The sequence below is a fragment of the Pelophylax lessonae genome (genome assembly GCF_965119305.1).
Source record: "Pelophylax lessonae genome assembly, chromosome: 8".
NCBI lineage: Eukaryota > Metazoa > Chordata > Amphibia > Anura > Ranidae > Pelophylax > Pelophylax lessonae.
Genome location: NC_138775.1, coordinates 235,143,462 through 235,158,387, shown reverse-complemented (window position 1 = coordinate 235,158,387; position 14,926 = coordinate 235,143,462). Strand labels below are relative to the sequence as shown.

The window sequence follows — 14,926 nt, the reverse complement described above, 5'->3', positions numbered from 1 at the left end:
TATTTCCATTGCCAAACCACAATAAAATGGCCGCTGGACTACACAAACATGATCACTGTGTATAGAAACACACAGGCTACAACAAAATGGCGGCCCAGCGTGGCACCACGAGGCTTACAGGGACCCAGGAGGGAGACCAGATCTCAAGGACAGATCCAGGCAGGACAGGGGGCCCTGGCAGGACCCCTCACCAAGTACAACCCCCCCTCCGCACAATCGATCGTCCAGTCGCTGAAGGCGGACCACCCCCCAGGCACCCACTGCCAGTTTAGCGCCCTGCCCCATCCCTGGAAAGTGGCCAGACCACCCAAATAGCCCCAGCATGGAAGGGGGGGGGGCAGGATGAGGGACTTGGTAAGGGGGGTGCCTGCAGAAAGGAGGAGAACCTGGGGGCCTGACCATCCCAAGGAGGTGCCCACGTCCACCCTAAAACCCTCAAGGGGGGTGAGGTGGGACAGCTACTCACCATACCAGGAACTAGGCAGGTACAGCTCCAGACAGAACCCCTCTCCATCGAGATGGGGGGCTGTCTTTCAGGAGGAATGCTGCGACTCGGGCCGAGACCCAGTAGTATGCGACCTCGCGAGGCATTTAACTCGCAGGACAGCTACTGTCCAGTGTGGCTATGTCGCAGCCGACCTAGCGTGTAGCTGAGGTCTGCGCGTGCTCGCTGGCCAGCCTGGGGTGACCACTGTCTCTAGATAATCCAGCAGTTGATTGTAGGAAAAAATCCAGGAGAAAAAAAAAATTATATTTAAAAAATTTTTGCCAGGACCAAAGATCCCAGCAAGGAACTACGTCCTTACTCCTGACTAATTATTTTCTGCCTAGTGTCCTACTTCTGTAGGGGGTAGTATAACTCAATGGTTATGATTAGCAGGAGCTGTGTCCGTCCATGAACGAAAGAGAAAAATTAAATTTTTTTTTGTACTGTCCCTAGTCAGTGTCCCTGAAATCTGCCACACCAGTTATATGATGATGCTGTTTTGCTGTTCTTCATTTTCCAAAAATTTATGATAAAAAATTACAACTTCAAAAAACTCGCCATGTCTCTTACTAAATATCTTGGACTGTCTTTTTTCCAAAAAAGGGACATTTGGGGGGTATTTGTTCTATCCTGACATTTTTGGGCCTCAAGAAATGAGATAGGCCATCACTACGTCAGGATTGATACATTTTTAGATATATAGCATAGTTTGTGGACTGTATAATTTTCCTACAGAATAAATAATATACAGTGATTTGGGTTATTTTCACCAAAAAAAGTAGCAGAATACATTTTGGCAAAAATGTATGAAGAGCAATTATTTGAAAATTTTATAAAAAGAAACATAGAAAAACATTTTTTTTTCAGTCCTTTTTAGTTTATTTAGCAAAAAATAAAAAACCCAGTGGTGATTAAATACCACCAAAAGGAAGCTCTAGTTGTGTGAACAAAATGATAAAAATTGAGGGAAATTTTTTTTAGATATTTTACATTGTTGTATGACCGCACAATTGTCATTCAACAGCACTGAAAGCTAAAAATTGGCCTGGGCAGAACGGGGGTCAAAGTGCCTGCTATTGGTGGATAAATTTGACAGCTTTTTGAGAACCTTAGTACAAATGTTTATGTATAACTCTTAAACAAACATAAATAGACTGGCGCAACAGGACTCAAAGGTGAACCTCAATGGCCTCCTATAAATCATATGGGAAGATAAACGGACCTGAATGGTGTTCTGAAAAGTCCATAAGTGGAACCGGTCTGTGCACTCCTGAAGGCAGCTTAATCTCAAGTGGAGAAGAAAACTTGCAAGATACTGGAAAAGAAGAAAAGCGCCACTCTAAGTGCAGTAGACTCAGTAATTTATTTAACATCTACCATACTAGGTACTCACAAGATAAAAAGAATAAAAACATGGTGAATATTGCTCAAAGGATAGGTTGTTCCAATGCCTGGGCGAGGAGAGACTGATGTGCTCCAAACGAATCCGTGTTTGACTACGAGTGTCAGCGATATCCGGACCCAGGGGACACCTGCAGCGCCTCCGGCGGCGGACTTCCGGGTTGGGCGTAGAACGTGGGGCGTGATGATGTAGCCTACTTCTACTTCTACTTAATATTCACCATGTTTTTATTCTTTTTATCTTGTGAGTACCTAGTATGGTAGATGTTAAATAAATTACCGAGTCTACTGCACTTAGAGTGGCGCTTTTCTTCTTTTCCAGTATCCTATGTATAACTCTTGCCAGAAATTCAGATAAATGATCAGAGAGGTGTCACTGCTTTGCTTCTGTCTCTACCATAATCTATTTCAGCTTCTGAAGGTTTAGGAAAGACATGGGACTAGCATACAGTCAGTCTATATGGCTTTATATAACCCTTTATGCATGACAGATCCTGGGAGGAATGCTGGAAGGGTAAGATGGAAATATGAAACAAAAGAAAATTAAATGATTTTAGCATCTGATTTTTAGCCAATCACTGACCTGGGAGCTGTGCTGCTTTGGTTCCTCCAACCGCCGAGGAGATTCACTCTTTGCTCTGTGCCTCTCTGGCATGGCACCCACACTGCCAGATGGGCTGAATCTTGGGGGAATCAACAGTGTTAGATAGGCCATGTGGGAACATTTCACTTGAACATACCTAAAACAGCTCCTTACAAATATAAACACACATGCCCTACACTGCTTAATGATATGGAAAGATACACGGGAGAAAACATTCAACTACCAATATAGGACTGTACTGAAAGAAACCCCCACAAACATTATAATGACCCCAGATTATTAAGTATATTAACCACTTCAGCCCTGGAAGGTTTTACTCCCTTAATGACCAGGCCATTTTTTGCAATACGGCACTGCATTACTTCAACTGACAATTGCACGGACGTGCGACGCTGTACCCAAACAAAATGTATTTCCCCCACAAATAGAGCTTTTTTTGGTGGTATTTGATCACGTCTGCTTTTTTTTTTTGCGCTATAAACAAAAACAACAGCAACAGTTTTAAAAAAGAAACCAATATATATTTAAAACTTTATTATAAAACTTATCCAATAAAAAAAATGTAAAAAATTAAATGTATTCATCAATTTAGGGCAATATGTATTCTGTTACATATTTTTGGTAAAAAAAAATCCCAATAAGTACATTTTGATTGGTTTGCGCAAAAGTGATAGCGTCTACAAACTATGGAATAGATTTATGAATTTTTTTTTTTTTAATAGTAATGACGGAGATCAGCAATTTTTAACGGGACTGCAACATTGTGGCAGACAAATCTGACATTAAGTGACACTTTTTGGGGACCAGTGACACCAATACAGTGATCAGTGCTAAAAAATTTGATTTTTTACTTACTGTAAAATCCATTTCTCTGACGTTTATTGACAGACACATCTCCTGGTATTCATAACCATTGGGACATCCCAAAGCAGTGTTAAACATGAGGGGTGGGGAACAACCAAAATATTCCCAAGGCTAAACATCAGCCAACCAGGCAACAGGGGCTCAACCAAACAACCAAAGCCCACCTGAAAAAAACAATACACCCTCAAAGAGGATCAGGTCCTCTTAAATAGCCTGCAAAACCTTGCAGCCAAAGGAATCTGCAGATGCCAACACATCCACTTTATAAAACTTTGTGAAAGTGTGCACTGAGGACCAGGTGGCCGCCTTTTAAATCTGCGTCACTGACTCCTGATGATGGAAAGCCCAGGAAGCACTAAGCGCCCTAGTACAATGTGCCTCGACAGGGAAAGGAGGAACCTGACCCCTGATGGAATAGGCCTGAATCACAGTCTGTCTGATCCATCTGGAAATGGTCACAGAGGAAGCGGACAACCCTTTTCAAGGTCCATCTGTGAGCACAAAGAGAGAGTCTAACTTCCTGAAACACTCCGTAGCTGCCAGGTACACCCTAACTGCCCGGACCACATCCAAGGCAATTTCCTTCGGATGTTTAGGCCTGGGACACAGGGAAGGCAACACAATGTCTTTATTCAAATGAAAATCAGAGACAACCTTTGGAAGGAATGACGGACGGGGCGAAGAACATCTTATCCCTGTGAATCACCAGGTAAGGTGAACGACAGCATAACGCCGCCAGTTCTGACACCCTGCACGCAGAAGTGATAGCCACTAAAAAGGCCACCTTCTGAGACAAAGTAAGCAGGGGAATTTTCAAAAGGAGGCTTCTGCAGAGCTGAAAGCACCAAATTAAGATCCCAAGGCGGCAACGGAGCCCGTTGAACCAAACGTTGGACACCCTGAGGAAAGGTACGCACTAGACAGAAAGGTACGCACCAGGGAGTGTGTGGCCAAAGGTTGTTGGAAGAAGGTGACCAAAGCCGACACCTGGGCCTTGATGGTACTCAAGGCCAATTTTCTGTTCAACCCCCCGTTGAAGGAAGGTTAAGATCTGAGCCACCGAGAAGGAGCGAGGAGGAACCCTAAGAGACTCACACCAGGCAACGACCGTCTCCCACGTACGATGGTAGATCTTCCTAGAGGTAGATTTCCTAGTTTTCAACAGCGTAGGAATCGCAGACTCAGATAAACCCCTATCCTTCAGCACCTGGCATTCAGCAGCCAATCCGTCAAAGCCAGCAACGGTAAAGCAGGATGGAAGATCAGTCCTTGGGACCGCAGGTCCTCCCTGAGAGGAAGTTTCCAAGGAAAGTCAGCGACCAGCCGCACCAGATTGGCGTACCAAGCCCGGCAAGGCAAGTCCGAAGCCACTAAGATGACCGGAATCCCTTCTGCCTTGATCCTGCGTAAAAGTCTGGGCAGAAGCTTGAGATAAATCAAGCATAAATCAGTCGATACTGACCCCACAGGACCACCAGCGCATCTGTGGTATCCGACAGAGGATCCCTTGACCGAGCCACAAACCTACCTCTGCACCTTTCTGTTGAGCCGCGATGCCAACAGATCCACCTCGGGAGTGCCCCACCAGAGACACAGCTGATAAAACACCTCCGGATGAAGGGACCACTGCCGGTGGTCCAACGCCTGCCAACTGAGATAATGTGCCTGCCAATTTTCCACCCCGGGAATGTGTACAGTGAAGAGGGCTGGAACGAACTGTCTTGCCCACCATAGAATGCCTGCTACCTCCAGAGCCGCATGAACACTTTGATGATTGACATAAGCCACGGCCGTGGCATTGTCCGATGGAATGCGCACTGGACAACCCTGAAGACGATCCGTCCAATGATCCAGACAAAGTCTGATCGCTTGCAGTTCCAAAGACATCGATGGGTAGTCTGGACTCTTCCAGCGTCCAGATACCCTGAGCAGAATGCTTGCTGAGGACGCCTCCCAAGCTGGACAGGCTGGCATCCTTGGTGACCACTGTCCAATACAAGGGGAGGAAGGATTTTCCCAGTAACTGGGAACGAAGCGCCAGGGAACGAAGCCACCATATCAAGGACTCTCTCGTTCCCTGACTCAGCCGGATCTGATATTCCAGAGACTGGGGAGTCTTGTCCCATTTGGTTAGAATCTCCCTTTGCAGGGACCTCGTATGGAACTGCGCAAACCAAACCGCCTCAAAGATAGACACCATCAGGCCCAGCACCCACATGCAAGTCCGGAGGGACGACCATCTGTTGGACATCAGGAGACAAATTGCAGCCTGCAATTTCTATAGTTTGTCCAGAGGAAGGAGCACTCTGGCTAAGGCCGAGTCCAGAGTCAGGCCAAGCTAGTCCAGCTTTGTGGATGGTATCAGGGCAGACTTCTGAAAATTCAGAATCCAGCTGAACTGCCGCAGAGTCCAGATTTTCCACCAGAGCAGAGGGAGACTCCGCTAACACTTTTGTGAAGACCCGAGGAGCAGAGGTTAGACCAAAGGGTAATGCTTCAAACTGATAATGCTCCTCTCCCACAGCAAAGCGGAGAAAATGCTGGGGACAGGCACATATTGGAATATGAAGGTAGGCATCCTTGATATCGATAGAGGCGGGGATCCCCCTGACGCAGGGATGCCACCACCATTCGAATGGACTCCATTCTGAACTTCTGTATCCACACAAAGCAGTTTAGCGCCTTGAGGTCCAGGATTGGGCGCACTTTGCCTTCCTTCCTGGGGACTGTGAACAGGTTTGAGTAAAAACCCTGAAACCGTTTAGAGGTCGGAACCGTGACTAAAACCCCTTGAAGAAACAGGTCTTGTACCGCCCCAAACAGGCCTTGTAAGCGGTCTGGGGCAGGTGCATGTTGGAAGGAAAAAAACCTTGCCAGGGGACAAAGCGAAACTCGATCTTGTAGCCGGACTGGATGACTTTGTGAATCGACTTGTCTTGCACCGGGAAAGTCCACGGGTTTGGAAACCAGCGAAGACATCCCCCCCACACCCGATATGGGTGAGGGTGCACCTTCCTGCCGAAGGAGTCTTGTCCCCAGGTCTGGATGTGCCCGATCTTGGCTTGCCAGACCAGGTTCATTTGGATCCTCCTGAAGAGGCCCTGAAAGGCTTCAAGCCCTTGTCAGTCAACCCTGAAGGACGAAAAAACGTTTTATGAGTTGAGAAGGAAGGTCCACGTCTACGACGAGGTTCCTTGTCTTTAGTAACCTTGAGAAGAAAAGTACTCTCCCCCCCAGCGAGAGCTTTAATGATGTCATCCAGAGTAGCTTTAAACAGGCGATCTCTTTGGAAAGGAAGAGGAAGATCAGTCAAGGCCTTTTTCGAAGTCTGATCCCTAGACCAGCACTTGAGCCAAAAGAATCGCCGAATGATCACTGCCAAAACAGAGAGGCAAGCCATCAGGGGAGCCGCATCCAAAGATACATCACAGATAAACTGCAGCCCCTGGACAAGCTGGTCAGCCAGCTCGGCAAATGCAGGGGGAGCTGTTCCCGCTCCAGGTCATGGCATAAGAGCTCAGCCCACTCGGTCAGAGTTTGCGACACCAGGGCAATGGTAAATACCGGCCTCATTGCCGAACCAGCCAGAGTGTACATATGGTGGGCCATAGTCTATGCCTTCCGGTCATTTGGGTCGTTAAAGGCCGGGGACTCTTCAACCAGAATCATGGTTGCCTTGTTTAATCTGGAAACCGCAGGGTCCACCACCAGTGGCACAGTCCATTTCTTAAGAAGGGAATCCTCATAGGGATAACACCTAGTAAAGCGCTTAGGGACCCCACAGGGATGCTTTGGTCGCTCCCACTCTTTAGCAAAAATTCTGTCAAAATAGGCAGGGAAAGGAAACACCTGTGCTGCTCTGGATGGCTTGTGAGTGTCCAAGGGAACCTGCGCCTCCGTCACAGCTTTAGCTGCGTCCTCCATCTTCAGAGTCTCCCGCACAAATACAATTGGTGCATCCACCAGCGCCTTTTCGTGCGCGGTCACAGACATGGAGAAATCATCCTTACTATCAGAGGATTCCAGGCCTGTGGTTGCAGACCCAGCAGGGTGACCCAAGTCCGCCATGGCCGAATCAGATTAAGGATCTGATGAGACAGGGGAAGGCGGGGGGCGCTTTTTGCTAGCCCGTCGCCCACAAGCCACATCCACCCGGGACACAAGGGACTCAACTGCCGTCAGTGCACAGATAGATGGTTGGGACCCGGAGGGCCCCGCAGTCTCAGAGAGGGGATTAGGTGGGGAAATGTGCCCCAAAGACTCCATGAGTCACCAGGGGGATCCCACAAAAAAGTGTAAATCACTGCAAAGGGAAAACCCCCACCACACTGGCAGCACCACCCTGTCGCCAGGCACAAAGCACCAAGAGATCCTCAGGAGAGAAGAGGAGGACCCCACCACCCACAGCCCCCAGGAGAAATTGCACTACACGTGCGGCGATCAGGAAGTCAAATGATAGAGGAGTCAGCACCAGGGGATGAGGAGGGGCTCCCACCGCCAAAATCGCTGCCCACAGGGCTCCACTGTCATGGCTGCTACTATTTTCAATGGCAAACCACAACAAATAGGCCCCTGGACTACACAAACATGGCCACCGTGTTTAGAACACATAGGCTACAACATACGGCATACAGGGACCCAGGATTTGGAGTCCAGGCCTCATGGACAGATCCAGGCAGGACAGGGGGCCCTGGCAGGAGCCCCCACCAGGTATAAACCCCATCCCCCCGCACAGTCGATTGTCCCGTCACCGACGGACCAACCCCTCCCTGCCCCCCCGGCCCCCTTCACTAGTCAGCGCCCTGACAGGGGCCCACATCCATCCCAAAACCCTCCAGCGGGAGAGGGGGGACAGCTATACCAGAAACCAGGCGGGCACTGCTCCAGACAGAACCCCTCTCCATCGAGATGGGGGCTGTCAGCCAGGAGGAACGCTGCGATTCAGCCTGAGACCTGGTCGTATGCGACCTCGCAAGGCGTTTAACTCACAGGCCAGCCCCCGTCCAGTGGGGCTATGTCGCGGCCAACCTATCGCGTTCACTGTCCAGACTTGGGTGACCACTGGATCCAGATTATCCAGCCCTTTGCCCAGTCCGGCAGTTTATTGTAGATCTCACAGGAGAAAAAAATTTCTATCTAAAAACTAAAAAATTGCCAGGATGAAAGATCCCAGCAAGGAACTAGGTCCTTACTCCTGAGTAGGCAGAAAAAAAACTGACTGGCTAGCACAGAGAGAGGGAGTGTTCCCCATGGGACTGCCCATAGGTGTAGTCAGAATTTTTTTCTGCCTACTGTCCTACTCCTGTAGGGGGCAGTATAACCCAATGGTTATGAATACCAGGAGCTTTGTCCATCAATGAACAAAAGAGAAAAATGCACGGTCATTGTACTAATTACTCTAGCAGGGAAGGAGTTAACATCAGGGGAGATTCAGGGGTTTAAATGTGGTCCTGGGGAGTGCTTTCTAAATGTGTGGGGGTGGCCTAATTGGGGGAAGACAGAGATCTGTTTTTTCGGCTTAGCAGAAACACAAGATCTCCATTCTCCTCTGTCAGAGCGGCAGTCTGCCTTGTTTTCATAGGCAGACCGTGGCTCTGCCTCTCCTGCGAACAATCGGGGGGTCCGGTGGACATCGCGTCCGCCGGACCTGCTGCTTTGCTACTGCGGTGTCCAATTACAGTGCGCGCCCCAGACCACGAGCCGACATACAAGTATGTCAATTCACATAGGAGGGCCGCTCTGCTGCAGTATATCTGTGAGGGACCAGCCCACTCGCACCTCCCCGATCCCCCCCGTAACTGATAGAGGGGTTCTTTTCCCTCCCTGCTAGCTGTCAGACTTTTAAAAAATGTGGCCGAGTGGGGCTCCACCCGCCCTGGTTACTGATTGACAGGGCTCTGTGCATGGAAAACTACAAGGTCCGGCAGCCTTTGCAGCTGTCAGCTTGTAGGTTTCAGTGAAATACCATGGCTCTGTGTAATCCCCTTAAGGCTCCTTTCACACGGCCGCTCCGTGTGTCCGCAAATCATCCCATCCGTTTGCGGATGATTTGCGGACATAATGTAAGTGAATGGCACTGCGGGTGTCAGCGGAATACCATCCGCTGACACCCGATTTTCCTCCTGTCAGTTCTGTTCCGTTTTTACGAATGGAACAGAACCCCATTTTTCCTTCCGTGTAAAAAACGGAAAGGAAGGAAAATCGGATGTCAGCGGAGTCATCGGCTGACATCCGCAGTGCCATATACTTACATTATGTCCGCATATCATCCGCAAACGGATGGGATGATATGCGGGCACACGGAGCGGATGACAGAAATGTCATCCGCTCCATGGAAAAAAAAAAAAAAAAAGTCCCGCAGCGGACCTTTCACACGGAGCGGCCGTGTGAAAGGAGCCTAATGCACATTTTTTTATCAGCAAAAAAAATGTGCATTTATTATTTTTCCGCAAAAAGTTAGCTTATCCTTTAAGCAGAACATTCGAATTAGGAACTGGTTAAGGTGAGATTGTAGCTGTAGTTAAATGCTGTCCATTATAATTATTATTATATAATTATTTTTTAAATTTGCAAAAATGTTTAAATTCAAATAATTTTTCAGAAGCCTTTTGAGGGTCTACCCCCATTCTTCTCGGTCTAAGCAGCATTGATACACAAAGCATAAAGCAATCACCAGTATGACGCGTATCCTCAGCTTCAGGCGTAGGAATGAAGGGGTCATTTAATGCTGTTCAGTATGGAGCAACTAAGCAATAATTTAAAGCGTAACTCCACTTTTGAAAAAAAAAAAAAAAACACATTCCCCTCTGGGTGATCTCTGTACATTGCAGGGATTTTAACAAACTTTGTTGCAGATTCCTACCTTTTGTTATTCTGAAGAAATAATTGTTTGTTCCTCTGTGCTGAGTGGGTCAAATGGGAGTGGTTTCATAATTATCTATCAGCTGTGGCAGCTGCAGGGCTGTAATGAGGAAAGCTGCTGGGTCAGCATCCCTTTAGATGTGTTCCTATTGGTAGTATCTCACCAAAAATGACATTTTTGTTGCAGGGGATGCCAGAAATCTGACTTGTTATCTTAGGCAGACTTCTGGGAAAATTGGTGAGCCAATCCCACAAACAGGAAATTATGTTTCTGGGGTGTGGTCAGCACACATTCTGTGTACAGAACAGCTCCAGGTAGCCATATTGAATTGCATTTTCAGAAAATAACAAAAGCTGCAGATTGAAAAGGAAAGGTCATTTTTTTTATAACATTCAATTACAATATGACTTGTGTCGCAATTGTATAGGTTATATTGTTTTTTCTTTATTTGCTGTTTTTTTTCCCCCATGAAAGTGGAGTTACCCTTTAAGGTTGCTTAGGGTGAAACACGTAAGTCATTGTTACTGTTTGGACAGGATGAGTTTTCAATACAATATTGTCGGAGCGGACAATTTGTGCTAGTGATTGCTTTCTGCTATTATTTAAGCCCTGTGAAGGAGGATCTGAATTGTGCAAGGTAATAGAAAAATGTGGGGGCGATGTGTGAGTATATCTGGGATCTTGGAGTACTTACACACAAAGGCTTTATAAAATAATAAAGAAATAAATAAATAAATCTGCAATAGAGATTGTTGTCTTGGCAGAATATTTCTTAACTTTTTGCTAAACCTTTGTGTATCTTTACTGCTTGGACTGTGACGAACAGGGGTGACCACCAAAAGCTTGTCCTGAAAAAATACTGTTGGAGCAAATAAAAAAGGATCACGGACAGAACTGTATTATCACCTGGCAAACCTTGCACATGTCTTTATAAATGCTATCATTTACATTTATCTACAATTAAAAGTTTAAACAACATTTGATCAAAATAAAAAGTGGCGACATACATAGTGCCTGTGAATGCTCTCACTCATCCAGGTCATTGTGTAGTTAGCAGCAGTTAGGGATCTTTCACACGGGCGGTCCGATCAGATCCGCCTGTCAGTTTTTTAGGCGGATCTGATCGGATGCCCCATTCAGCCCTATGGAGCAGCGGATGTCAGCGGTGACATGTCCGCTGACACCCGCTGCCATCCGCATCCGATCCTGTCCGTGAAATCCGGACGGATGGAAACCCTATTTTCCATCCGTCCTGGGGATCGGATGAGAGCGGACAGGCGGTCCGCTCTCATCCGATTCCCCACAGAGAGCAGCGGGGGCTGTGACACCTCCCTCTCCGCACTGCAAGCGGAGACGGAGCTGTCATCGGCCGGCTCAGCGGGTCGATCCCCGCTGAGCAGCACGGATCCGCCTACGGAGGCGGACCGTGTGAAAGAGCCCTTAAAGTGGTTGTAAACCCTCACATAATACCCAGTGAAGTGACTGTCCTCAGGTGATACACAGAGATAAAACAAATCCTCCTACATAAGTTATACCTGTCAATCTGCAGCCCTTCTCTACATCCATTCAAAGTGCTGAATTTGTAAGCTTTTCTGAGAGTTCAGGAAAAAAGGGGGCAGAAAGTTGAAGTTACTCTCTGCTGAGCACAGTGAGAAGAGCTCTGAGAGCCCTCAAGTGGACTTCTTCTGTAATGTTGAAGATGTTTTGTGAGCGTCAGGAAGTGTGTTACTGACTGGATCACCAGTGAAAATAAAGGTAAATAAAGCCTAAAAAAAGAAAAGAAATGCAGCCACCATGATAAGCTGCCATATATAAAGTTATTTTTGGGTTTAATACTGTTTTAAGGCGACTCTGATGGTTGTATGGATATAAATGCTGGGGTATCTTCCTGACACGGTCATTAGAACTGATGAAGTGGCTTGAATAAGCTGTGAAACATTCTCAACAGTAGTCACATTCATTTCAACGTGTTCTGTAACCACTGCTAGCTATACAAACACAGTGGATATTCACCTACATAATCTATAGTGCTTTGCAGTGAAGTGATCACCACTTACCTGTCTATTTCACTGCTGGTTGGCCTGGATACTTTGGAACCAGAGGACGCCAAACTGAAGCTCTCCTGTCCAGCAGTGCTGTGCCCTGTCGTATCGATGACCATTGCAGTCACTTCCTCTGCACTGCTTCCATCCTCGCCCGATGGCTGGTTCTCTGGACCCAACCACTCATCCAAGTTCTCCGTCTTGATGCGTAGGGCCCCCATCACCCTGACATCATCATCGCTCCGTTCTCCTCGGTCTGCTGACCCTGTTTCCACATACCATTGTCCTGCTCTGTTAATTCGAAGAATGGGCTCCCTGCTCTCCACATCTGATCCTTGTTCCACCATCTGAGGACTTGTGGACTCCTCAGCTGGGCTCAGCTCTCTAATGTCTAGTACAGTGCTTACCTGGCCCCTCCGGTTCCCTGAGGACCTTGGAGTGCTGTGCCGTGGACTTAAAGATCGAGTCAAACTCTGGCTGACACGGTGTGAATCTTGCACCCTCTCTTGATGTTTAGGCCTGGTCTGACTTAGTTCTTCCTCTGATTCAGGTGAACTGATCTTTAAGTGGATGCCTTCAAGGATCTGTGTGCACTTATCGATAATATGCTGCATTTGCAAGAAGCTGGCGGCTGTCAGATAGCTTATGATGTCAGCAAGCTGCAGGCAAATACGCCCTGTATAGCAGAAGGAGAGAAGCTGCTCAAAGACCCCTGGATTTTTGATAACTGATAAAGACACTGCACTCATTTCGTTCAAGGACATGTGATCTCGAAAATAAGGTGAACTTGCAGCTAGCACCACTTTGTGTGCCCGAAAGGACTGGCCCTGCACATTGACCACAATGTCACACAGGCGGCCTTGCATCCGCAGCTGGTTGAGGTGACTTAAGACAGAGTTGCTGAACTCTGGGATCTCCAGCTGAATGTTACCTCCTTTGTCCATGGCTGCCCCTTGCGTAGACACTCAACCCTGCAAAGAGAATCAAAACAGTTCTTTAATAAAACATCATTAGCCACATTCTAAATTATGTTGTGCCATTTTCACTTCTTCACATATTTAATTTCTGATATCTTTGACTGCATGTTTTACAGCGACCCTAGTTAGAGATGCACAGAGATTTCAGTGGCCAAAAATGGTGGTATCAGCACTTTGCTGATAACAGAAAAAGGCGGGGAAAATGGAGCTGGAAAAGCATGCGATTTTACTGCCATTTTACTGTGCTTATGGCTTTTTTTTCCATAGGTCATGTGACTCAAAAACCGCATCAAAAACATAACATGCATGCGTTATCTATGTGTTCTTGTTGCATTTTCAATGCATTTCAATGAGGAGGTGCGTTTTTGGTGCGTTTGTTTTTTAACTGACCATAAATGCAGCAAGCAGGATTAACACCACAGTGGACCAATGTGAAGACATACATAGAAGTTAAAGGGATATATCTTTCTTGAGCTTTTCTTGCGGTAAAAGGTGCCAACATTGGCCGACAATAAATTTATATTTAAATATAATATTATTTAAATTCTTGATATTCATTAAAAATTCGAAAATAATACAATTATATATAAAAATATATATTTTTTTAAAAAACTGTCATTTGCGTTTTTGGTTTTCGGTCAAGTGCATCCTGCATTTTCGGTTTCGGCACCTAAATTTTAATTCGGTACACCTCTAATCTTAGTGCAAATATATATTTAGGTATAACATGTTTAGGTGAGAACATCAGTGCTGCTCTCTGCATCAGTACACTGAGAATGCAGAGTGCCATGCTCAGGGAGTGCGACAGTGCCCTGCAGACATGGTTCTCTGTCACCCTCAGTCTCTTGGGTTGAGTAACAGTGTCTTTCAATGAACTTCAAGAGGAACTGAAGTCTGCTCACATAATTTGTAATAAAAACATATTTGCCATTCTGAAGCTTCCCTCCAACCACTTTGCATTTTATTTTATATATACTGTGATTCTGTACTTGCCAAATATGCTGCAGAAATCTCCCCCCAGTAAGTCTGGCTGCAGCTATTTTAAAGCGGTTGTAAACCCAAAAACGCAAAAAAACAAAAAAAAAAACAAAAAAAAAAACACCTGCAAGACAAAGGCATAATGAGCTGTGCATGATGTCATTAGCCTAGGCTAATTACCAGAAAAGAAAGAGGAAGTGGGCTGTATAAGGTATTTGCAGGCAGAAAAAAATGTTTTACTATTCAAAGTTATAACAACAAGGGCAGAGGATTTAATAGGTGGAAAGATGAAAAAAATGACTGAAGAGCTGCTTTAAAAGACTTAGGACATCTCATGGTGAAGAAAAGGTACTGTGGGGATAGTTCCCCAGACTTAAAGCAGAACTAAACCTTCCTATCTTTTACAGCCAAGAAGGCTGCTATAGTGCTGCACATGTGATCAGCTTTGACACCAGGCATTTGCTGGCTTGACAGTTCAATTGAGAGCACAAACAACTGTTATAGTTACCATTCATGGCATGCTTTGAATGTAAATGGGTACAGTGTTGCATGACTGAGTAAGTGTTGTTCAATGAATGACAGTGTTGCAAAATTGCCTGGACAGAAAGGAGGTTTAACATGCCGGTCATCAGGTAGTCGAGGAACAGTTAAATCAATCAGTTTAGTTTCACCTTAAAGCAGAACCAAGCCTAAAAAGTTAAAAATTGCGAA

At 46.3% G+C, this 14,926-nt stretch overlaps 1 protein-coding gene across 1 annotated transcript in view; it reads right to left on the bottom strand.

Moving 5' to 3' along the window:
- ZBTB37 (zinc finger and BTB domain containing 37) overlaps positions 1-14,926 on the bottom strand; it is a 51,347-nt gene that overhangs the window by 12,775 nt on the left and 23,646 nt on the right. Inside the window, exons 2-3 of the mRNA XM_082265123.1 lie at positions 12,276-13,231; positions 2,472-2,571 (exon numbers count right to left, since the gene is read on the bottom strand). Coding sequence (XP_082121249.1) covers positions 2,472-2,571; positions 12,276-13,204 — 1,029 coding nt within the window. The 5' untranslated portion in view covers positions 13,205-13,231. The remainder of the gene's footprint in view (positions 1-2,471; positions 2,572-12,275; positions 13,232-14,926) is intronic.